The sequence below is a fragment of the Struthio camelus genome, chromosome 22 (assembly GCF_040807025.1).
Source record: "Struthio camelus isolate bStrCam1 chromosome 22, bStrCam1.hap1, whole genome shotgun sequence".
In the NCBI taxonomy this organism is placed as follows: domain Eukaryota; kingdom Metazoa; phylum Chordata; class Aves; order Struthioniformes; family Struthionidae; genus Struthio; species Struthio camelus.
Window position 1 is genome coordinate 5194589 of NC_090963.1, and position 24695 is coordinate 5219283.

The window sequence follows — 24695 nt, forward strand, 5'->3', positions numbered from 1 at the left end:
GGATTAGTTCCTCAGGAGCTAGGCTGAAACTGTGAGCTAATTCTAAAAAGGATGCCAAACAGATTTGACACTGGAAAACTCTCCACCTGGAAGGCTTTCCAAGACACATCCTGCCTAGAATTCATGTTTCTGCAGTTCCACTCTCACCCATCTAACGGTTTCTGCTTAAGAGAAGGAATCTTTTTTTTTTTTCCTCAGAAGGTTCTTGACAAATAAAATGGGATCGTTCACCTTTCCTGAGATCAGGACCCCAGAGTCCTAGCTTCAATCCTTGGCACTAGCTAACAGTCAACAACAACGCAACTCTCTAGCAGCAGCGAATACGCTCAGAAAAACAACTACATACCTGTTGGGGCAGCAAGTCCAGAGAATTCACAGTATTTTCCCGGTGGGCATCTTTGACATTGCTTGACTGTTGTCAGTTTCTGCCTCGGCCCAAAGGTTCCTGCAGGGCAGCTGTACTGAGTGCTCTGGCGGGTCCCTGGTGGACAGTAAAAACCTTGCGGGCATGGGTAAAGGGTAAAATCAATGACTGGTCCTTGCTGGCTGTCACAGTAATAGCCTGCAGTGAAGAGAGAGGAAAGATGGCAAAGTAGTCTTTGAGAGATACTAGCTACTGAGCTGCTTCTCATTAACAGAGAGGATTCCTAACAGATTCCCCCAAGCATACAAAGCACCTCACTGGCCACTCAAGAAATAAATCTACTCCTGACCTGACATTACAACCGATTTAAATCACGTTCTTGCTGGGACAAACACATGCAATAGCTTTCCAGTTGCTGCACTCATACGAAGGGACTTTACCACCCAGTGGTCCCCCGACCAGAGGGCAAAACTTACAGGCACACTTAGCGGCGTATGAAAGCAGTTAGGGACGTAGCACCAGTCTCCCTGCTTGCTTCCAGTTACTGAATCCTTTCAAAGGAAACTTTACTACTCTTTCTGTAAAATGCCATTATTACAATTCATAAAGTAGTGCTATGTGATGCTAGCGGGAGGAGACGTCTGTGGCCATAAGACCAAAGTGTCCCTGGACTGTGTCACGGGAGCACAAGCCATTATTAAAAATAGACTGTTAAGTTATGCTATCTGTTCTTCCACAATCAATGAAGGACACCGCAGGAACTGGATGGACTGCCAGACTTCACCAAGATTGGGAGGGTATCCCACCCCCCTCCCCACCCCCAAGCAAGCAAGTATGCTACGACTTTGACAGCATCAGTATCTCCCCACGTATCAAGGAGCAGATCGCTCTCTTGAGGCCACAGCTTGTGTGACTACATAAAAGGGGAACATTAGAGCTAGTAGGCTACGGAGCATTCTGCATACTTTAAAAACACTATGTCTCCAAGGATTTGGGAGCCCAGAGCAGAAGAGTCTTTCCTCCAAACTACCAGCCCCCAAACCTTCTTATAATATGAAGCAAGAACAATCTCTAGGCACACATTTTGGATAAGACCCAATTCTTTGTTTCCAGAACACCACCTTAACATCCGACTTCTCCCTTCTCCGTATTTTAATTGTTCAGAAGAATTGCACAGATGTTAGCATTTCTGCTTTCATGCAGCCTTTTCACACAGAGCCAGAAGTTATCTCCACTCAAGGGAAACAGAGCACCAAGGTGGCAGTAAGTCTCAAGACTTTCATCCCTAGGAGGACTCAAGAGCCGATGACGAGCAGGCATCTCCTATAGGAGAGGCGCATAGAATAAACCCTGGATATTGTGAAAAACGTAACCCCCGTTTTCTGGTTGCCTGAGCAGTGCACAGAAGCTCTCTGATCCTGTCACAACTCCCAACAAGTAAACGGATCCATCTTCAGCTCTTCCACTCTCAAGCAGCAATTCACAACCAGACATTTATTTTGATCTTGTCCAGGAGACACGCATATTGCTTTGAGCGGGTCCCCAAAGCCTCGCACGCAGTTTATTCATGGCTTACCTTCCCAGCACTCTCCCGTGGGGACACTAAGACCAGGTACCTTGCAATAAAAGCCAGAGGGGCAAGGCTGGCACTCAGAAAGCATCCTCCGCCCTGGCAGGCTAGAAAACGTGCCAGCTGGGCAGAGCCTGGGTGCTGCTGATGCTGCAGCTGTGAGAATAGAAGCAAGACAGAGAAATGAACATCCTTGAGATTGCTGCACTCAGGGGTTGTATTAAGCACGGAGTGGCATGGAAACAGCATCAGCGACGTCTTATTTTCCATTCTTCAATACTACAGCAGCGCTGTATTGAAGAGGACCGACATTAACAACTCTGTTTTGCAACAGGAAAGAGAGGTGAAGCTAACTACGTTTTAAAGACAGACCACTTGGGCACCGAGACGAAAAAAGTCACTTACCACTTTCAGAGAACAGGCCGAGAGGAGGAATCTGGACACCCTGGCCACACTCTAGCAAGCTGGCCACTACACTGTCAAAATCACCCATCGGTATTTCAGGTATTATGCGACTAGCAATTTTGGCTCCTGGTCAGCACCAAATACTCACTGCAGTATGTCCCCACAGGGCAGATATTCCCAGTTGCACCATCAGTTGGTTGAGGGAGAGCTGCACCACCTTTGCAGTAAAACCCAGCAGTACACTGCCCACTGGGGACAGACAGACCTGGAAGAGAGGGAGGATAACAGCACTCAAAACACCAAGACGGGGGGAGAAAAGCAGGAAAATCAGCTGGTCGCGATTTTGCCCTGGGCTAACATCACAAGGTAACACCTGAACCCCCTTCCCTGCTAGTCCAGGCAGACACCTGAGGCATCTTGGAAGCACCATCACGGCCCTATGAAATTATCAGAATAGAAACAGCTCCTGCTTAACACACTGAAGCAGTACTGAAAAGACAGAGAAGGAGTGGGAGAAAATGAAGTAGCACTCAGTATACCAGCATCTGCAGGCTGTGCAGAAGCAGAGTGCAGGGGACACATATAACGATGCATGTTCATACTAGTCCTCTGAAGACGGGGATATGGCCAAAGAGGCCATGGAACACAGTCAAGGCCATGCAGCAAATTCTGGGCAAAGTCAGCTTTACCACCCAGAAGCAGAACTTAGCTTTAGGGTCCTCTAAGGTGTTCCTGAAGAGCAAATATTTATTTGTCCCCAAAAGTCCTTCATTTCAACCCCCTTGGAACCAGATCACTCCTGTTTTCCAAAGGCACATGCTAACCTGAGGCATTGCAGTAAAACCCTGGAGGGCAGGGAAGAGGCTCTGGGCTTCCTTTGGGGCAGTAGAAACCAGCTAGGCACTTTCCTCCAGTGGCAGTGGCTGGACAGAGGCAGTTGGCATTGGTGTAGTTATCCAGATCAAAAGGCTGTGAGGTCCAAGCAGCTGAGACACAGAACCAGCCTGAGAACAGAAAACGTGACTGAGAAGCTCTAACAACCACAGAACCCCAGAGGTTATTATGAATAAACCAGATGGGATGGCCCTTGCATGTAACACCTGCATAGCACAATCATAACCATGCAGAATACGGGACAGGCTCACATCGCCAAAGTTGAACACCACCATGACGTAACAGTCCACGCAACGTGCCTGCAACAGTACAGGCAATGATGCGTCTATACGATACCATCTCAGCAATGATGGTAAGAGGTCTTACAACCTTAAGTTCAGTACTTCCGCTCTGAGATAGCGGTGCTCAATTCAGTTGCCTCAACAGGTTCAGAAGGGCAGGCAAGGAGACAACTGCCTAGGGCTGACAGACATATCCTACATGAAGCCTGTGCCCATTTGAACCAGCAGCTGGAAGTCAGGTGGATGCCCACAGTGCCTTCGATTGGCACCAGGTGCCTACAGTTAGGCAAGCGAATCAAGCAAACAGACCAGAAAGGCTGTGACAAGAGCTGCAGTAATAAACATAAATTTCCCGAGCACGCTCTTCCCTGGGGCTGTGCAATACAGCAGCCCAACAGATTCAGACTCACCTGCATCACACTTGCCTGACACACCTGTCAAGTTCTCCTTCCCACAGTAGTGCCCAGGCGGACATGGCAAGCAGCTATCCAAACTCTGTGTCATGGGATCAGGGTTATAGTAGCCCCGGGGACAGGGAAATTCAGTGGCAAATCTGGTTCCTTTGGAATACAGAGAGCAAGAGTCTTTCGTGAACTGTAAATACTCTCTTGGTTATTAATCCTGCACTATCACTGAACGTTGTCTTCGCCAATTTTTCTGAGTGCTGATCTCCATAGAGCACAGCTGGCCCTTCAGGGCCAAGAAAGTCTCTGGGCTCCGCCTAGTTTGCCTGTCTACGATCTAAAACCATGTCTATAGTTTAAAAGATCGGGTTCTTTTCTATGAAGAACCAGATTGACGCTCAAAGGTTTCCTTCACAGAGATCATTTCTTGCCTTTAAAACAAGGATGTTTTGGCCTGGCCAATGGCTGGCTACGTGGCCCTGACACACCCCGCACGAGCGTCCCCCGAGTCCACCTCACCTTTGGGGCAGTAAAAGCCAGCTGGGCAAGGATTCGTACTGTAGCTGGAGGTATTTTCTGGGCAGTAGTACCCTGCTGCACAAGGGAAGCATGCAGCTTGTCTGGTGAGGTTGTTGTAAGTCCCTGCAAGGCAGGGTAGGGGAAAGCTCGTCCCTTCCGGACAGAAATGGCTCACAGGACAAGGGCCTCCTTTCTCCCACACGCCTAGAACACAGAAAGTAAAAGAGAAAGCCAGCAAAAGGAGGTGATAAGACCCCACTGATGAGCATCTCTTCTTGTTTAAGGCTTCTTGGATGCCAGAAGACAGATCAAGAGGATGCACACCTCAACAAACACAAGGACCACAGGATCGCAGCTCTGGAAGTATTCACTGCTGTGTCGCCACGACTTTCCCCTCCATGCCTCACAAGCCAAGCCGTAGCAAACCATATTCAGCAGATGAGTTTTGTAAGCACTCTGCCTCACATACACCAGGAATTCTGGAGAATACGGAATTGTCCACTGGTGACCTAAAAGTCTTCCCTGGAAATAATTATTTCTGAGACAGAATAAACTGATAAGAAGGACTAAGGCTACGTCCATTACTGGCAGGCACCTGTAACTTTCCCCGTGTTCAATACAAGTGTCTCCTTCAGTAGCACAGATCACTGCACTGACTGCTTTTTCATCCTCAGCGCGTATGTACGGGTGCAAATAGCCCAGACGATATGGGGGCTTGAATGACTGAGAGGAGGCAGGGCAGGAGTATTAGGAAAAAAGGGGCCATGTTTTAAAACTGTTGCCAAGACCCCTAGTTACTGGACACAGGCAGATGAAGAAATTGATGTTCACCTAGTGCGACTCACCAGCTGGAGATGGTGAGGAAGCTCCAGACAGGCAGTAGTATCCAGCTGAGCAGAGTCCGGAGGGTGCTGTGAGGCCAGCAGAGTTGCAGTAAGAGCCAGATGGGCACACAGTGCAGCTGGAGTCCTGCCACACGTGCAGCCTGGAGGGAGACGTAAGCAGGCTTTCTGTGGGGAAGCGTTCCACAGGCAGACCCTTAACGCCTGCACCTCTTGCCAAGTGAAAGCTATGAGGCTTTTATGATCAATGCAAAGATATGCCTTGTGAGCCTTACTGAACTGCACCCTGCGGCTTAAGGGCTGCACACCAAAGAGAAGGTGGTACGAAGCAGCAGTGGGAGAGAGGGAGAAAACAAAAAGAAAAGGGAGGTAAGAAACTAGCACCATGAGAACCAAGGAGCTCACCTGTCTGAGTAAGTGCCTGCAGGGCATGGCTGTGGGATACTGCTGCCAGCTGGGCAAAAGTGTCCAGGTGGGCACGGGCCACCAGTGCTTGCGTTTTTGGCTCCGTTAGGATTTGGGACACTTGCTCCTACATCAGCAAAACAGACAATTCAGGTATCCTGAATGACACAGGTTCCTATTCGTAGGCCAGTCTGTCCCCCACGCCTAAGCAACAACTTCCACAGCAAGAAGATGGGAATGGCTGGTTGTTACTTAAAGACAGTTAAGGCAAAAATTCATAACAGAAGGGAAGAGTTCACAGCTAGCACCATATGGGACTAGAATCATTTGGATGCTTTGCCCTTTTACTTTGTTCCACCGAAGACCTACTGCTGTAAGAGCCCGGACCTTAGGGAGGAAGATGACGACGATGTACGCTACACTATCATCTCCTAGAAGGACACGATCTTTAACTATAGCTCACAAAACCCTTCTCTGGCATGCATCATTATTTCTAACGTAAAGCCAGGAAAACTGACACCAGAGAGAGGAGAACAGCTTGCCTGAGCTTCCATTGCTGCAGCAAGGACTAAAAGTTACTGATTCCAGATGCCCATCCCTCGTGCTAAACCCAGGATCAACTGGTTGTTGAAGGGGGCAGCACGTACAGAAACTACTTTGTTTCTGTGAGAATACTGGGAGTGACCATGAAGTTCAAAGGGCCGTCATCCACCCTGCAAAGCATGGACCTGAATAAGGATCAGACCAGAGCTCACTGCTCTGTTTCAGAGCAGTCTCCAGGCTTATGTGCTGGCTGGCAAATAGAAAGATAGAAGCAAAAAGACCCCCTGTTTTCAGTGCAAGCTATCCTCGCGCTAGTGTGGCAAACACCACAGGAAGTTTGCTGTAAGCACGTCCTTTAAACTGGACTGCATCCAAAGATATCTTAGATTTGGACCTGATCTCCATAAACCATTCGCAACAACTGCCCCTCAGAGAGCACAGAAGTTGTTGAAGACCTGAAAGTTATCCTCTCTTGAGGACGGGATGAACTGTGAAATCCAAACAGTCAAAACCTGAGACCTAAACACGTGTTTATATGTCCGTGTGTATGGGTCTCTCTCATTTGTATTTTGGTTCCTGTCATTTCAGGCTTTCCTTAATAACCGTGAGGACAGAAACTTGCTCCAAAATCAAGTAAACGCTTGGATCCTCATTAAATCTTCCAAGCTCAGGCCCAAGATCTATGAAACATATCAAACACTGTAACACTCGGCAGCATGTTTACAGCACACAGCGCACAAAACATTCAGCGCTACTGAGTACTGCGCAGAAGGACTGAGTGATATCGCTGTTACCTTCCGATCTGCAGTCCGCTGTCCCTACAAACACAAATCCCTATTTTGCATGCGTGACAGTTGAAAGCTGCCAAGACACCTGCTTACACACTACAGTCACATTCCTCTGGTAACTCCCAGATAATTTCCATTTCATTTGCCAAAGGCTAATAACGCACTTTCCACAGCTCTCTAACTAGCCAAATAAACACGAATGGTATAAAGGGAACCTGTTCCTTGCCCGATTTTACAAAGGAGAACCCCTATCAGCAGCCTGGCCGTGTGGCATGGGTGTTCTCAGCGACACGGTGTAGGACCCTCCCACGGCCAAATCCACAAACCTTTGTAATTCATTGATGGTATTCAGAGTCACAGGAGACTATGGAGACCAAAAGCAGAAACAGGCTCAAAAAGACACCAGACTTAACTAATAGCTTCACTGAGGATTATTGAACACGATGATCCTAGACGCAAACCGTGGCTCAACATGTTCTTGAACCACCAGCTGCTGAAGTTGGAAGAATATAGCACAAGGACGTCTTGGGTCTGCTTCTTGTATTTTTAACTAAGTCCTTCTACCGGCCTCAGGAAGCAGTTATTTGACTAGAGAAACTTCTGTTGTGACCGAGTATAACCTTATTACACAGCTTCATTCCTCAGGGCTACCCTGGCACTCTGGAACAGAGGCCAGAGAAAGACTGTGTATGAAAACCAACTCCAAGAGCCAGGGCTTCCTTCCTTTTTCACTCCCCCCACCCCAACCCCCACGAATGCTACCTTCAATACCTGCTGTGCAGAAGAATCCTGGCCAGCAGGGGCCACTTGGAGAGGATAATCCCCAGTCTCCACAGAACATGCCTGGAAGACCACAGAGGGAAGAGAGTATCATTCTTTTGGGAGCAAAAAACCGGAGAGCTGATACGGTGCGTGCGCTGCTTGGAAGGCAAAGGGTGAGACTGTGAGAGTGCCCATCTCTTAACGTCAAAATGACGGGGACAAAACAGCGTTCCAGTTCAAACTGTGCTCCTCTGAGAAACCCTGAGCATAAAACCAAGCTCCTCTTGCAGGGCATCAAAAAAACGTGCCTAACGGTGGGGCACTACCAGCAGCGCAAGGACTCTCTTCTGACTGTATTATTATGCTTGGGTTCCCAGGGGTAAAACATGCGTCAGCGGACTAAGAAAGAGGAGACAGGCACAGGGATCACCCTCTCACACGCTGCTCCGCATAGATGATCACAGTTCTCGGTCTTTTCCTCACCTGCAGGGCACTGCTGACACCCCTCGGCCTGGCTCAGTCCGTGGGAAGGGTTGTGAGTCCCTGGTGGACAAGGATGAAAATTGAGTCCAGTTTTCTGAGGGCAATAGAAACCAGGAGGACAGCGGCGTCTTAGCCCTTTTGGACAGTGAAACCCAGCAGGACAAGGAAAGCATTTGCCTTGACCTGTGAAGAAAATTTAAGAATTAAAATATAACGGACTGAAAGAAAAATGCCATGCGTGCCTGGCTGCGCACTTAAAGCGGAAAGAGTCGAAATAACAAGCTGCCTCTGCAAGCCCTCCTGGAATAGCTGTTCTTCAAACAGGCACGTTCTCCTAGAAGCCTCTGACTCAGCAAGCTTCTCAACTCCATTCCACCAGCCCTGAGGAGCCCTGCTAACCTTCACATCTCACCATTAGGTGGCAGGCAGAACAACAGGGAAATCTGGTTAACTGCTCACTAGCTTTGCTTGAGCTGAGCGTCACTGCTACAATCCTACAATCTGACCTGCTGCAGGGATAAAATATATTCTCCATATGACATCATTAAAAAACAGAAAAGCTTCCTCTGACCCTGTGAAACTACAGAACGCCCATAATGAGCAGCAGTGCTCAAGATGCTCTTGGATGCAGGCATAAAGTATGATCTGCATTTCTAGCTTCCCCAAGCCACACTGAAGCTGGAATGATCTAGTTTCTGACCTGTTGCATTATTGTATTCTCCACTTGGGCAGGGAGAAGGCGCTGCTGAGCCTGGAGGGCAGAAATGTCCTCGAGGACAGACACCTCCAGTGACACCATCCTCGGGCTTTGCAGTCTTTGTCCTTCCTGTGCAGTAATAGCCTTAAAGCAGAACACATTTAAATCCTTTCTCTCAGTCAACTTTGCTACAGAAACGTGAGGAGAGGGAAAACCCCTAGCCGAAGATACAGAAAATGCTGAATTCCTGAGCGGCTAAAAAAGTTCTGGCTTTGTCTCACCTTGTGCACAAAGTCCTACGGGAGCATCTTGGCCTGACATATTACAGAAAAACCCAGGAGCACAAGGCAGGCACCAAGTGGCATCCCGGGCTCCTCTCTCTTCATTCCAGGTGCCAGCAGGGCACGGCATCCCTTTTGGGTGTGTCGTGCCAGCAGGGCAATAATGTCCTGCTGGGCACAGATCTCCAAATGGAAGTCCCACCTGAAGAGAGGAAAAGATGGTGAATACGGTTTAGGAACGCTTTTTCAGTGCCAAAAAGGTCTGGCGCCACGCAAAACGTTCAGCACTCACAGGTGAGGAGCTGCTGGACCCTTGAACACAGTAATACCCGGGCTGGCAACGTCCTTCTGGCTCGGTCAGACCAGCCGTGCTGCAGTACATGCCTGCCGGGCAGGGCTTGCAGGAACCTGCCCTAGCTACATCCGTGTAAGTTCCCTGCACAAACACAGAGAACCAATGAATCACCCCTACCAAGGGACTGGAAGCCTGGTGAGAATTAGTACGTGGAAAACACAGCCACGTTCGATTCTTACCACAGGACATGGGAGAGGCAGGGAACTTCCAGCCAAGCAAAAATGCCCTCTGGGACACGCCCTGGGTTCAGCCAGGCCTGTCTCATTGCAGAACGTACCCTCTGGACAGTCCCTACAAAGTGATTGACCACGGCCCTAAAGAAGGAACACAGAATGAACTCGGCAGATACGGGATGTTACCGCTTACAGCGCAAATGAATAAACTTTGCACATGCTCTACCAACTCCCAGAGGAGACCCCTCCCCCCGACGCAAAATTAACATCCTGAAGCATCTGAACAGCAGCCCAAACGCAACAGATATCCTTTGTGGTATCTGAATACCTCCTTGTACCACTAAAAAGGGGCAGACACGGCCCTGATCTAATAGGGCAGTAAGAGGCTGCCCAACTATGCATGTGATAATTCACCTATGCTAGGCTAAAGCCTCCTCAGCCCACTTCTAAATCTGCAGCTGTACAAGAAAACGCAGGTGAAATTACCAAATGAGCAAAAAAAGAATAGCCTGGGACCAATGGATCTACCGTCCCTCCCCCAACCTTTCTAGCACTGCGCACTTTTTCTGTTGCAAGGCAGGAGCAAAAAAAAGAGGTGATGCTTACCAAGCTTGAGAAAAAAAAGCAAACCTTCATTTTTTAGCTGACCGCTAACAAACACCTCACCAATGTCTATTCACGCTCTCATGCGGTTTCCAATGGCTCTGATGACCCCACAAGCATGTTACAGCGTACACCACTGTACTCACAGGCTGGAAGCTGCCAAGAGGACAAGGCTCTGGTCTGAAAGCTCCTGTTAAGGAATAATGCCCCTCCATTACCAGCTGCTGAAGAGCACTTTTGGCAGCTCCTGTACAGAAGTAGCCAGGTTCACATGGTCCAGAGGGAGCTCGGTTATTTGCCCCATCACAGTACAGGCTACACGGGGACAAACAAACATCCTGGGTAGCAGCATTTTTGTCACTGGCTAGCACAGTGGCTAGTCACTGTGTCACTGGCTAGTCCCAAAACAAACAAATTCCCTGCAGGCTGCCTGGAATCTCACAGAGACCTGGTTCCTGTATGCTTACAGGCCTTGGAAGGACTTCTCACGCATGCTCTTTAAAGACCATAACCTCCCCCACATTCAGTAGTTTTAGCCCAAGAAGAATTCTCCCCTCTACAATCAGAGCATGGCAACTGCACACGCTCCTGAATAAAGATCGCGTTAACAGGTTTTGTGCCCTCAAGCCCCAAATGAACTTGCATATACCATTTGTCACACCAACGTGAAGAGATGACCACCTGAAAAGCAGGCTGTCCCTCCCTTGCCTTAACAGTCTGCTCGTATTCAGTGCGCGTGACTTTGTGTGCTCATGGAGAGGTGAAAGTCACTGCTCAGTCCATACCTTTTCCTTCAGAATCACACATGCAATTTTGGTGTGGTTAAAAGGAACGCAACAGTGTGGTGAATTATATAAAAAGGGCTACCCAACTAGTCCAATTAGTACCCAAGAGAACGTTTAAGCAAGAGCTGCTAGGTCAAGCCACTGCACTAGCGTTATAGACATAATGAGTCTCAACTGAAGCCAGCGAATCATAAAAGCAGGAGGACTACTCAGATGGTTCAAGTTCCTTATTGTAAATCTCTTGATACAGGGATGCAGCAACGGAGAACACAGGCAGCACACTTCCACTGGAGCCCTGGGAACAGAGAGGACTTCACCGCAAGAGGGATGGATGAAGGTAAGGATGGGCTGCTGTGGAGACTGACTTGAGGGTTACACGGCTGGATTCACACAGCAAAGCGAAAACAATCCCTTTGCAATGGAACAAAACCGAGTCACGTTCTACAAAGATGACACTCACCCAGGCGGGCAGTCCAAGCACTGCCGAAGGCTCCTCAACCCACTTATGTTACTGTAGGTTCCTGGAGGGCAGGGGATAGGTAAGGCGGAGCCAGGTGGGCAGTAGGTCCCAGCAGGGCACACATCTCCTGTCACACCATCTGTGGGCAGCTGAAATTGGAAAAGACGTAATTTGAAAAAGGAGCAAATGGGGGGAGGATATTAAAGGGGACATAATGATTTGGGCCCAAGGCAATACAGAAAAGAGAAACAGAGGCATGCTCCTCCTCGTGCTTGCCCTGCCATGACTGGAATCTGAACGTTGCAACACTGTTCCAAGGCTACCTATTCAGAGAACAGATGTCTAATAAGGGAAACGTAGCAAACACAGAGACCGGGGGGGGGGGGGGGGGGGGGGGGGGGGAAAGGGATGACCCGGTTACCCTAGCAATGCCACTGTGATTTACATCCAATAACCTTTTTCACCCTGGATATTCACTCGGATACATTTTAGTTAAGGCGGTGTCAGTGTTGAGAGGAACAGATACCTGCAATCACACTGCCTTTGGGGCAGCATCAGTGGCCCAAAAACCATAAATGGTTTCATGCATGTACAGCATGAAACTGGTTCTTGAAGTCACTGGGCTAATAAAGGAGAACACCACAGTGGACCCCCATTAGACAAGGAGGAGAAAAACTTGCCACCTGACTTACTGGAGTCAGAGCTCTACCCTGGCAGTAGAATCCAGGGTTGCAGGGGCCGCTTGGTGCAGTCTGGCCTGGAGCAGCACAGTAGAAGCCACGGCCACATGGGCTGCACTCTGAGGGTCCAGATAGCCCCTTCCTGTTACTGTATGTACCCTCCGGACAGGGCTCTGGTTGAGAGCTGCCTCTGACGCAGTAAAAGCCCTACAAAAAAAAAAACAGCTTAATACAGCACTGGAGGCTCTTCCATTAAACAGACTTCCACATACCACTTATCATCAGCTCCTTCCATCAGACAACCAAGACAAAAGAACTTACCACTGGGCAGGCTTTGGGCTCCAACATGGCAGGAGAGTCACAGTAGTGCCCAGCTGGGCATGGTATGCAAATGCCTTCACCCTCTACAGTGGAGTTATCCCAGGAGAATCCCGGCACACAGGGGAAAGAGAAAGGGAATCCAGTCCCCGGTGGGCAAGTATAGCCGGGGGGGCAATCCCCAGTCTAGGGAGCAAAATACACAGTCAGGCACAGCTTTGTCATCCTTTTCTGGGCAGGGAAGAGGAATCTTCTCAGGTTCAACACAAAAAAAAAATACAAGCTTAGTCTACAATGTGGATAACCTGGAATCTCTCACTGCAAGAAAACGGGGCAGAAAATGAGGGAAGGGAGTCCACAATCTTATTAGCAATAAAGTTCTGGCCGCATGGGATAACTATTTCAGGCCAGCTTTTTTTACGGTGAAATCTTGTCATTGAGGCAGGCCCTACACTTTGCGATAGACCCCCAGGAAGGATGGTCATCTTCTGCGCTTGGAAAATAGCTGCAATTGGTATGAGAGTTATCACCTCTCTCTTGCATAAAAGCATAGATTCATCCAGGCTGAATAAATTCAAACTCCTCCCCTTTTTTTTTTTTTTCTCCTTAATGGAGGCGTCTTTTTTTTAAACAACTATTAATATCCAAAGAGTTCCATGTTTTCAGAGACAAGACCATCACCACGGAAGATCCCAAACCTCATGAGAGACGGGAGCAACACCAATTCCTGACGTTTGATCTCTCACAGCCCGCATAGAAAGGCGGAAGCAAAGGAAAGAGAGAAAGACATGCATCGAGCACGCTCCATTCACAATTACAGCCACTGGAAAAACAGTTAGGAGAAGCTGTGCTGTACTTACAGGGTGGGGAATTCCTGAAGGCTCAACCTCTGCTCTATAGCAGTACTTCCCTGCAGGGCACAGTAAGCATTCATCAGCTCTGCTCAGACCCCTTTGCTCACCATAGGTCCCATTGGGGCAAGGCTTAGCTTGCAAGCCCTTGAAGGGAAATATGAAAATGGGTCTATAAGACAGTAATATTACTGCTGCAACCCGCCATGCAAACATCCAGCAGCAGAAGCCATGGAACTAACTCTTCCCAGGGACTGGGAACAAACATTGAAAATTGACACGAGGAATCAGATGTGAAAGCTGTGAAGGTGCTGTAACAGAATGGGGACAGAGTGTCCTCTCTGCTGTAAACAGCATCTCAGAAAACGTTATCCCAGTATTATGAACAGGGAAAACACTTATACAGGGAAAATACTGCTAAGATCTCTGCACACCAAGAGAGTACAGAAATCAGTAATAAAACCATTAGCCAAGGCTCCCATAGCAAGACTAATTCCGCTGTACATCGTTAACTGTACAGCCACCACGATGAGGGAACGGTGAATGCCAAGAACCAAAGCAGATTCTCTTACGGTATCTCCCCGGGGACAGTAGTATCCTCTTGGGCAGGCATTTGCACTGGCATCTGGAACAACTGCCTGTCCTTCTGGGCACAGGAGACCCGCTGGGCAGATCATGGCAAGCAGCATCAGCTCCCGGCTGGTGTGCTCACTAGCACAGTAATGTCCCACAAAGCATGGCAAGCAGGAGGTTGAACCTTGGCCCTACAACACGAAAGGGACACAGTTCCCATTTCTCAAGCACAAAAGATACCTTGCGCATTTGGCGGGTTGTGTCCAGGCACAAAAAAGAACGTAACCAGGTCTGCAGCGGACCCCACTGGCAAACAAACAGCCGAAAAAAGGGTTGCCACTGAGGAGAGTCATTGCCCTCGGGCACCGAAGAGGCTCTTATAAAACGCTCCCCCTGTTAAGTTTAGTAGTACTACTGGAAACACAAATACTTCCCTTTAAAATCACACCTAACCTAACGTATAAACAACTAACAGTATGTACTTCAGTTTACTCCCTCTGCAGGCAAGAAAGTCTGTGTTTCACAACTGAGAAGCAGGACCTGTCACTGCCTGTGGATTATCTATGCATAAGGTTCTGATCCTCAGAACAGCTGATCTAACGTGCTTTGCCAGCAGAAGAGGAGCACAGACAAACACAAACGTTCCTTCATCTTTCTTCGTCACGCTGGACTGCAAAGTGCAAAAGACAGATAATTTAGGTCTATCTGTCATACATAAACCCCATCTCCAGCAGAAGACAGACATGGATCTACTGGAGAAAGTCCAGCAAAGAGCCATAAAAATGTTTAAGAGACTGGATTATCTCTCACATGAGAAGAGTCTGAGAGCGCTGGGACTGTTCAGCCTGGAGAAGAAAAGGCTCGGGGTGAGGGGGCAGGGGGAAACCTTATGCATGTTTATAAATACCTGATGGGAGGGCGTACAGAAGATGCAGCCAGGCTCTTCTCAGTGGTGCCCAGTGACAGGACAAGAGAAAATGGACACAAATGGAAATACGAGAAATTCCATCTGAACATAAGAAAATTTTTTTCACTGTGAGAGCGACTGAGCACTGGACCAGGTGTCCAGAGCTGCTGTGGAGTCTCCATTCTTGGAGATATTCAAAACCTGACTGGACGTAGTCCTGCACAACCGGCTCTAGTTGACCCTGCTTGAGCAGGGGGGTCAGACCAGGTGATCTCCAAAGGTCCCTTCCAACCCCAAATTTCTGCGAGTCTGTGATTCCCTAGACTTTCACTCATTACTTGTGAGGCTAGTACAAGCAAAGCAAGTACAACGTTGCTTAAAACACTGTATAAAAGCCTCCCAAAAACCCAGCCTCATCATGCCTGGAGATTGGTTCATGCCAGTGTCTCCTTTCAGGGGTTTATCTTGCAGTTGCCCCTTCTGCCTAAGTTCAGTCCTTATGCTGAACAGCTGTCAGGATGAAATTAATGCTACTTACCGAGAAGTTGCCAGCACCACATGCCCGAGGAGTAACAGTGCCAAGCTCAGGGCAGTAATACCCTCCGGGACACGGGATGCACTCCGCGGCAGACTTTGCACCGTGTTCCATACGAAAAGTTCCTCTGCATATGAAAATACACAGCAAGGAGAGTCACTAATGGCAGCAAAGTGACCAAGAACAGGACAATTTATCTGGCTTGCATTGTTAGACTCTTAGGTGGAGGAAAGGCACCACTTCTGGAGCCAAGTGGAAACCGCTCGATTTAGAGAAAACTTGCCTGGACCGTCCAGGAACGAAGCCTTGTTGGCAAACACTTCCGGTGCAGAAAGATGTTTCTTACAATGAGCAAGATTCTGAAACGCCACACAGGAAGGGTTTCTTTTGTGCTCGTGTGGGTCCGAGACCGACAACTACTGCAGCACGTGCAGTGTACTTACACTGGGCACAGAACTGGCTTGGAGGTCCCACTGGTGCAGAAAGTCCCTGCAGGGCAGGCAGCACATTCTTCCACCCTGCCATTTCCCAGCCTGGTACTATATGTTCCTGCTGGGCAGGGGTACTGGGTGCCCCTCCGTGTACCTTCCAGGGAAAAAAAAAAAAAAAAAAAAAGAAAGAAAAGAAAAAAAGAAAAGAGAAAGGGAATAATGCCCTCTGTTCTTCATTGCTAATAAATATTCATACTAGTTCATCCTGCAGCAAGAATTCTGCACCTCCATGCTGAAATACTTCAGTGCAAAACATATCCTGACAAAGTCAGAGCATGACTGTATCAGGGTGCACAAAATTTCCAAAGAGAAATGAACTAAATCTCCCCCATTCTGAGAAAAGTTGCCTACCCTGTGGGCAGTAATGCCCTGAGCTGCACCTCCCAGAAGGCACGCGAGCTCCTCCTAGACAAAACCAGCCTGAAGGACATGGCAAACACTCCTCTTTTGAGGCCAGGCTCGTCCTATTGCTCCAGGTACCTGGGGCACACTTGTGCTGCACCGGATGCTTTGTGCCTGGTGGGCAGTAGTGACCAACGGGGCACGGAGCGGGAGGCTTCCGCCTGCCCCCCGTTCCTGCAAACACAAAGACAAATTTTAAGAGAAGCAGTAGGGCCTAATAGATAGTACTCTGGCCGCAGACAATCCAGTTCCCTCCTCCTGTTTTCAGCTCTGCTGGATGACCTTGAGTAAGTCATGTCCTCAGTCTGCTCCTTTCCCCTCCAGTTAAACTGAGATAACTGACTTCCCCTGTTGATGAGGGCCTCTATCACAGAACTGGTTACTGACGGAATCATTTTTCAACTCAAGAAGCGTTCAAGGTGCCCGCCCCATCCAAAGCTGGCATGGGCATCAAGGTGAAGAGGCCACCGATCAGCTAAAAGATTTGATCAGGACTGTAAAAGTTGGCTGCTTGCAGGTCATGAAGTGACAACGGTAACCCTGGGTGGAAGAAAGAGGAAACCTCGGATTAAGATTAAAATCAACTTGTCCAGCGGACAAAGCGGTCTCTGCAGTAAACTAAACCCTACCATGGCACCTCTCCCATTCACCGTCATCGGGACACCTCACTGACCTGTTCTGGTACTTGCTGGAGGGCTCCCTGGTAAGGGGTACCAATGCGCGCAGTTTACTTCATCATAAAGACACCTACCTCGCACACAGACAAATCCAGCAGGGCATGTTTCACACTGGGATTTATCAAAGAGGCTGAACTGATTGCCAACTGTTCCCGGAGGGCAGGCGTTGCTTGGAGAATGAGGGCTGGATGACCCCACTGGGCACACGTACCTAACAAAACGCAACAAGCTAGCTCAGGCAAATGCACTGACGCAAAGGGGAAACAAACTCCGTGCCCTCCCAAAATACTAGGGCGAATCGTGCAGCTGGGAGAAAGCTGACACACTCAAGTCGCTGTCAGCCACAGGATTAAGTGACGTTCAGAACGCAGGAACACTGAACGGACTGGTTTTGTTGCACGTTTTTCACTAAAATAAAAGTGGGCTTTTCAGCCAGGCTGTGTTGCTCAGAACCACAGAACGCTTGTCAGGGCTTCGTTCTTGCCCGTTTCACTATTTTCTACTACCTATTCTGTGGTAATAGCAGGCCGTGATGCCTGCTGTGTTTAAGAAAAGTCCTCTATCAAAACAGTTTAAGTTACACCCTGATTCACCGGAAACTGTAACAAAACCCTGACGCTCCAGAAGGTGCCCCCTGCACCTCCCCACGCACAAAATCAAAGCAAGGGAGACAAAATGCGCAGGCACAAAAAGAAGTGCAGAAAACAACTGAGGCTCACCCTGGCATGCACTCCGAGTCAGGCAGGGCTAAGCCAGCCTGAGTACAAGCTCTCCCTGCTAGGCAAGCTCGGCAGTCAGTGGCTTCATCCTGTCCCTGGAGAGGATTATATGTACCTGGCTGGCATGGGACTGGGTAACTTGCTCCAGCAGGGCAGAAATACCCAGCAGGGCACTTCAAACACAATCCGATTCCTAAAGAGAGTGAAGACGTTTAAGGTCCCAAAGGGAGCATGAACTACTAAAAAAACAGAAGGTCCTACCAAACGCGATCCCTTTGCTTTCACCTACAGGTAGAAAATACAGCGGAGGTTCATACATAACGGCAACAAAGCCACCGCAAAGCCAGAAGGTGGTGGCATTGGATTAGCTGAACATGCGTGCAGTAGAGCAGCTCCTGGAAGCAATAAAACCATCTGGATCGAGTTCTGAGTTGATAACACGAGAAATAAATAGGGCTGAAGTCTGTGGAAGCCTTGTGCCTATCTCCTTGCATACAATACATATCACAACATCCCCAGCAGGTTTCCCCATGAAAATATGCCAAAACGGCCCTTAAAAAAACTCTTAAGGACAGGGCTTCTACAGACTCTGAAGGCATCCATTCCAGTGCTTATTAACTGTTACAGTTTAAAAAAAAAAAAAAAAAAAAAAAAAGGTTTCACCTAATTTCTACCCTCACTTCCCTTGTTGCAAGAACAGGCCAGGGCCTGTTGTGATCGATTCAAATATACAGAAATAGAAAAACCCTTTCCCAAAGTGAAAGGGTATAGACAACTTACTGTACTGCGTTACTCCGCTGTTCCTCTCTTAAAAGAGCTCGAAAATGAGTCTGCATTACAGCATAGCACACCTCCTCAAAGATAACTAAAGGTGCTAAATAAAATTTTTCCACATACAAAGTAGACACAGTCAAATCACCTTTAACAAGAGGCCAGTTGTTTCAGCTAATGCTTTTAGCTTACCACTCCCTCGGCTTCACAACTGACCTGCTGAATAACCTCGGGCACATATTTTCAGATAATTACTTTTTCCCTCTATGGCAACTACTTGCAAATCTCTGCACAAGGCAGATACATAAGTACCAGTACCACGCACAGGCAATTCTGATGAAGCAAGCACCTCTGGATGTAACAGCTTTGTAGACCCTATACTTAGCTTTCGTACTGCTAGTAACAGGACTCTTCAAGGTCACGTTTCAACACGGGTTGGATCTCTATTTGAGACAAGTCCATCTGGTTCCTGATTCTGCCAGCTGTGTCTCTTACAGAACGTAAAGCTGCTCAGTATCTTTCAGGCTGGGCACCAAAAGAAAAGTACAGTCAGACTAAGGATTAGACCCTGAAAATCCTTGCTTATTTAATAGTCACTTCACGGCCTTACACTCAGGATACAACACTTTCAACAGCTCAGATGCGATGCAGCCCAGGTTGCTCTAAAGGTACGTTCCAGTCCTATCAGGCTGAAACGTTTCACTGAGATAGTGACCAACCTTCACCGATGCTTTACAAATTGCTGGAGAGAGCAAGAGTTTCCTGCACTGGGCCCCCAATTCTCCCACTGCATGCGTATTCACGAAGGTGCCCTCTGTCTCAGGAGGCTGCTCAAGCAGTCCGTTCCATTAAAAACGGATTTATTTCACTTAGCGGTGTCATCCATTAGGACAATCGTCATGACAGAGGTCACTGGCTGAACCATCGATCTCCCATTCTAATAGATGTCACTAGTGAGTAAAATAAACCTGTGGTTTTCTTTTGTTTTTGTTTTTTCTTTTTTAACAGAATGGACTGCAGGAGTGACCACAGCTCATCAAGAGCATTCCTGCAGAAATATACGTGCTCTGCTGCATTCATTGCCATCAGACATCCAGGGAGACCCAGCCAGCTGAGTGACAGGTGCAGCCCACACCTAAGAGCCACTTTACCCTAAGCCTCTCCTCACAGTCCCCAATCTGGAAGCCTGTAAACTGATACTAAGTTGATGCAAGCATCCTGCACTGATAAACCAACTGTCTCTAGCGTAGATTTTTTGCCGAGAACATTTGAGAGTGAAGCGGGCATGTCACTCCTTTAAAAATCTGTACTAGCGTGGGGGGTCTGGGGACCTGGAAAGGGACTAATCGGAGAGTCTCTGGGGTGAAGTGGCTGGAGAGAAGCCGACGCTTCAGGAAAAACGTGTTCTCTTTTTTGACTTTAGTGCTAGAAGGCAGTGACTTCTCCAGTGATTACATCCGTGTCTGTGGCATCATTTCCAGGACATTCTGGGTTGGAAGTACTGAGCAGTTACAGAAAAACTCTGGAAATGGAATCTGTAAAGTCTGAGTCCCTGACTCTCAGTGGAGAAAACTAAGCACCTCAAGTTTGTGCCTCAGACTTCAGAAAAGGGTAATATGTCAGTTGTTACCAGCCCGGGTATTTTTTTCCTGTCTGCAGGACAAAGGAGACAGCTACGCACAGAAGGTCCTGCATCCAAAGCCCTGCTAATCTTTCCATTGCTCTGACGCACCGTGGTCTAGCAGCTCAGCAGAGGTTGTTGATTCCTGAGATTTACAGGTGGAGATTCAGTCGAAGTCTCCTCGTCTATCTCATTTTAAATCTCTTCCAGTGAAATTATAACCCAAGTACATTTTACTTTGAAAAATCCTAATAACTCCTGAATACTTCACCATAGATCTGGTGAGTCACAGGACATCCCACAGGTGTTCCCCTCATCCAGCTCCAGTATTGCCTTAGCCACAGGATAGTAAATAAGCACAGTTACTTTAAGTCCTTGCATAAGCACGTAATTAACAGTGTGATTTACAGCAAGAATCATTTCCCCCACCCCCCCCACCCCCCATTATGCAAAACGAAGCTCTATTAAGACACAGACCTGGCAAGAAAGATGAGCTGCTGCTGGGTGTGTGAAGTCCCTCTCTGGGCTTGAAGCTCCCTGCTGGGCACGGAGGGACTGTAAGGGCATCTGCACAAGAGTGACCTACAGGGAAGAATAGCGCATTGGGTCCACAAACTATGTCTTGAACAACTCAGACTGAGCAGAGAGGCAATGGGTCTCTTGCACGCTGGTGGGGGTGGGGGGGAATAACAAACGGAAGTACACAAGGGCGTCCTTGCTAAATCAACTGAGGCCATATTAACGTTGCATCTTGAAGGTGGACACGAATGAGCTTTGATCCGGTGGGACACAAACTAACTCCAATTTAAAAACCAGATACCTGATTGTGTCAGCACGATCCTCAGTCTGAGCTAATATACTGTGTAATTAAAAAGGGCTTACTAGCACAAGCTCAAGACTAAGGTGGTCATACAGCTTTTGGTCAGCTCAGAGCATGGTTTGGAAACGTACTGTCCCACTCCGAAATACGAGTGAGAAGTTCAAGAGCTCAGCTTCAGAGCGACGTATAGCATAAGACCTAAGGAGGTGAGAGTAAGGTGCTGCCAATGATCTTTACAACTAGAACACCAACCTTGTCCCAAGGAGGCCTTTCACAGCTCAAGCCTTAGGAACAGGACAGCACAGTACAAACCAAGTTGTGCTATGACAGAGGTGAGGTCAACAGATCTTATTCTCATGATTGTTTTCCATTCCTAAGGCGGGTGGTGACTGACCAAGCTGACAGGACAAGACAAAGCACAATGTGATATACAAGATCGCTAGAGCGTTCACTTATCACACACATTCTAATTTGTTAGTTGCAGAGCACAGTGTACAAAGACCGAGTGGCGTTTGGAGTCCAAGAAAGGGCACGGAAGCATACTGAAGTGCTGGAGAAATGACCCCGGGGCCGTTATCAAATCAGGTCTCCTGGGAGCTGAATCAAAGCCTGCTGAGATTGGTAGGAGCTGCTCTAGCTGACTTCTGGACCACAGATTCTACAAGTACTCACATTTACTCGAGAGCTACGTGGAACTGAAAGCACACAGCTCACCTGAAGGGCAGTGCTGGCACTGCGGGACTCCTGGTGACCCAGAGGGATTTCGTTCATGCTGGATTGGACCCATCACATCCGAGCAGCAAGAGTTTCCGCTGCACCTTTGGCACTCGCTCTGTCCCAGGGCACTAGTGCATGAACCAGGTGGGCAAGGCAGAGGCTGGACAGTACCAACTTGAGGACAGTAGTGTCCTAAAACAGAACAGAGGAGTGGACAGAGAGAGGACTTACAGAAGAGTAGAGGAGTGACAGAGCAGTATACAGTATCCCAGAGGCTATTTAAGCTTTGCGCCCTCAAAAGCGGCAGCTAAATCCAGGACGACCCCTGGTAAAGGAGTAAGGTGGTACACGACTGAGGAAATCAGCCTAAAACCTGCACTGTATGACTGGCCAGTAAGTACATCTTCTTTAGGCTCTTACACGTTAAAACGGTTTTAGAACTAATAGCAATGAGATGCCAGATTCACTTAAAGGAAGGAAAGGAGGCTACTGCAATAGCCTGTGCTTCAAAAAAGCCTTTCACAGGAGTGAGCAAAATCAAGTAGTATTTGAGGTCAAAGATGGATTTGTCGTGCCCTTTCACATCTCTTTTTACTCTGTTTCCCCCTCTTTTGCTCACAATGTCAATACATGTCAGCAGCTAAACTGTTTCAAGTTGAGGGAAGGGCTACCTGGAGGAAGCAATGGCAGCTGCTCCAGAAGAGACATTATAAGGGCTTTAAAACACTCGAACGTCCAAAAGGTTAATATGAAGCTGGGGGGAGGGGGGGGGGGCGGGGAGGAAAGCGGACCCAAAATTTTTCCTGGTCTTACATTCAGAGAGGACAAAGCAGAAGACGCACAGAGCCGAAATCCAGGAGAAAAGCTTTCTACTTAAGCATCTGTGGCAAGTTGTAAAAACAAGAAAAGGTGGTTATGGAATTCCTTTGGCATTTTTTTCCTGGGTTTGTTTAAATTTGAATGAATATATTCTTTCAGATCTTGAACGTCAATGGAGTTCCAGTCAGCTCTTTTTTGTTGAGGGCTGCCATTTGCATGATTGACTGTTCTTTTATCCAAGAGCACACTCACTTCAGGAACACAAACAAATCTGCTCTGAAGGCTATAAATTGCTCCTTTCGGCAAGAGACGCACAAATATGACCAGTTGAAGAAAACAGCTGGTCACTTATTTCCATTTAAAAGCAACATATTATAGACCACCAAAATCTTTCAAGTTTTGGAAATTTTGACAACATTTGAAAAACGAAGAGAAATTCCAATGAACTTGTCTAAAAACGATTCTTGTTTTTATTTCAAACACTGGCTGGCAAAACAATTCAAACTTTAAATCTGTCCTGGCATTTCTGAATTCAAAACGTCCACTGAAATTTCAAGTAAAATGACTAGAGTTAACTAGTCCCTCTCTCGACTTCCACTCTTCTGCTTTCTCCACCATCACGGGAATCAAAGACCAGCTGAAGCATCCTGCTGCTCCTGTGGGGAGCACGTTCCTCTTCCCATTTCAACGTACCATCTCACTTACGACCCTTCTGCCAGTTCTACGTTTAGTGACGCAACGCTCACATCCAGCTGGAATGAATTACTGTTTCCAAGTAAGATTTTCCAGGACTTGGTAAACTCCAGATTGGTATTTGAAGAGCGGGGGAAAAAAAAGGGATTTAACTGTGGCATGAAAGCGCCACTGCTACGTTGAAACATATGCCTATACATCAGCATAGCAATGACACTTCGTTCACATGCCCGCAATACTCAGTACACAGATTATATATAATTAAAGTCCGTGAAACAGTGGAAGAGAATGCAGTGAATCCTAGGGCCTCTCTTGCTTTTGATGGTATTCAAACTCCTTAATGACTGCGATCTTTGCCATTGGGCTGGATGATTTAATCCGATTTAACAGAACTGATATAGAACACACGCAACCTACCCTTTAGAACACAACAGGGACTAATTTTAGCGCTGAAATTCCGAATTTCAGCACGGGTCACTCTGCAAATATTTAACCTGTTGATCACCCACTCAGGAGACTTCCACTTACTCTCTCCAGGTTCTGTGGTTAATGCACTGGAGTTGAAACCTGGCTGCAGCCTTTGGTTGCTCTTGTGCTATAAACAATAATAATAATAATAATAATAATAATACTCCCAAATGGAAAACACCCATAAAACGTGGCTTCCTGAGCTACTCCATCATTTCCTTCAGAGGATGTTTTTGGCTAACTAATCACGTGAAACAGCATCCTGTACCTTTCATAATTCTGAAAGGCAACTGTCTGTCAAGAAAAAAAGGAGTCCCTCCTAGCCTGCTCTCCTGCTGCTTGATGCTGCCTCAGTATCTCAATAACGGATTTGTGACACCTCCAACAACGACGCACGGCATTGCCCTGATGATAGAACTATTAGGATTTCATTGGACTATCAAGCAGAAAGAGAAACTAGGTAAGAAAACTACAAGAGAAAGGAGAATTCACTGATTTACTGTCAAAGCAAGTCCCTTGGTAAGCGGACTCTATACACCAATTGAAAAAATCACTCAAGGAAATAACCACACCCCCAAATTTGCGAGATCACTGTCTAAGGCTTCAGGGAGCAACCCAAGAGCTGAGACCCTTTACCACTTATTCCCAACTTTGCCACTAATTCACAGTGTTCCCTTATTCAGTCACTGGATCCCTATCGCCTACAGTCGTCACCTGGAAACACAGCACCCACAAGAAAAAAAAAAAAAAAAAAAGGTATTTGTGATGGCCAGTGAATGAGGACCCTGGAGTAAAGGAGCTATGCCTGAGTGGGAAGCGATTTTACCGACGATCAGTTAAAATCACAGAGCAAGAGAGCTGTTTTCTGTGTGGAAAGAGAAAGCAAAAGCTTCCCTTGTTGCCCAGCAACACATTCAGACATCCTGTCTTAGGTCCCAAGGCTACATCACCAGGATCTCCCACAAATCCAGTGAGTGAGCTAACTACCAAAACTAGCTGTCGTTCCTAGGGCTCTCTCT

At 47.7% G+C, this 24695-nt stretch overlaps 1 protein-coding gene across 1 annotated transcript in view; it reads right to left on the reverse strand.

Moving 5' to 3' along the window:
• LOC104143529 (SCO-spondin) overlaps positions 1-24695 on the reverse strand; it is a 68607-nt gene that overhangs the window by 39036 nt on the left and 4876 nt on the right. The window contains exons 6-32 of the mRNA XM_068916947.1: positions 21694-21888; positions 20637-20741; positions 17768-17960; positions 17123-17259; positions 16321-16545; positions 15922-16063; positions 15482-15605; positions 14036-14227; positions 13473-13610; positions 12616-12798; positions 12307-12501; positions 11615-11763; positions 10516-10684; positions 9773-9907; positions 9531-9674; positions 9239-9440; positions 8961-9101; positions 8261-8443; positions 7787-7858; positions 5685-5811; positions 5283-5422; positions 4438-4641; positions 3925-4074; positions 3164-3343; positions 2488-2604; positions 1941-2090; positions 347-562 (exon numbers count right to left, since the gene is read on the reverse strand). Of these exons, the coding sequence (XP_068773048.1) occupies positions 347-562; positions 1941-2090; positions 2488-2604; positions 3164-3343; positions 3925-4074; positions 4438-4641; positions 5283-5422; positions 5685-5811; positions 7787-7858; positions 8261-8443; positions 8961-9101; positions 9239-9440; positions 9531-9674; positions 9773-9907; positions 10516-10684; positions 11615-11763; positions 12307-12501; positions 12616-12798; positions 13473-13610; positions 14036-14227; positions 15482-15605; positions 15922-16063; positions 16321-16545; positions 17123-17259; positions 17768-17960; positions 20637-20741; positions 21694-21888 (4308 nt within the window). The remainder of the gene's footprint in view (positions 1-346; positions 563-1940; positions 2091-2487; positions 2605-3163; positions 3344-3924; positions 4075-4437; positions 4642-5282; positions 5423-5684; positions 5812-7786; positions 7859-8260; positions 8444-8960; positions 9102-9238; positions 9441-9530; positions 9675-9772; positions 9908-10515; positions 10685-11614; positions 11764-12306; positions 12502-12615; positions 12799-13472; positions 13611-14035; positions 14228-15481; positions 15606-15921; positions 16064-16320; positions 16546-17122; positions 17260-17767; positions 17961-20636; positions 20742-21693; positions 21889-24695) is intronic.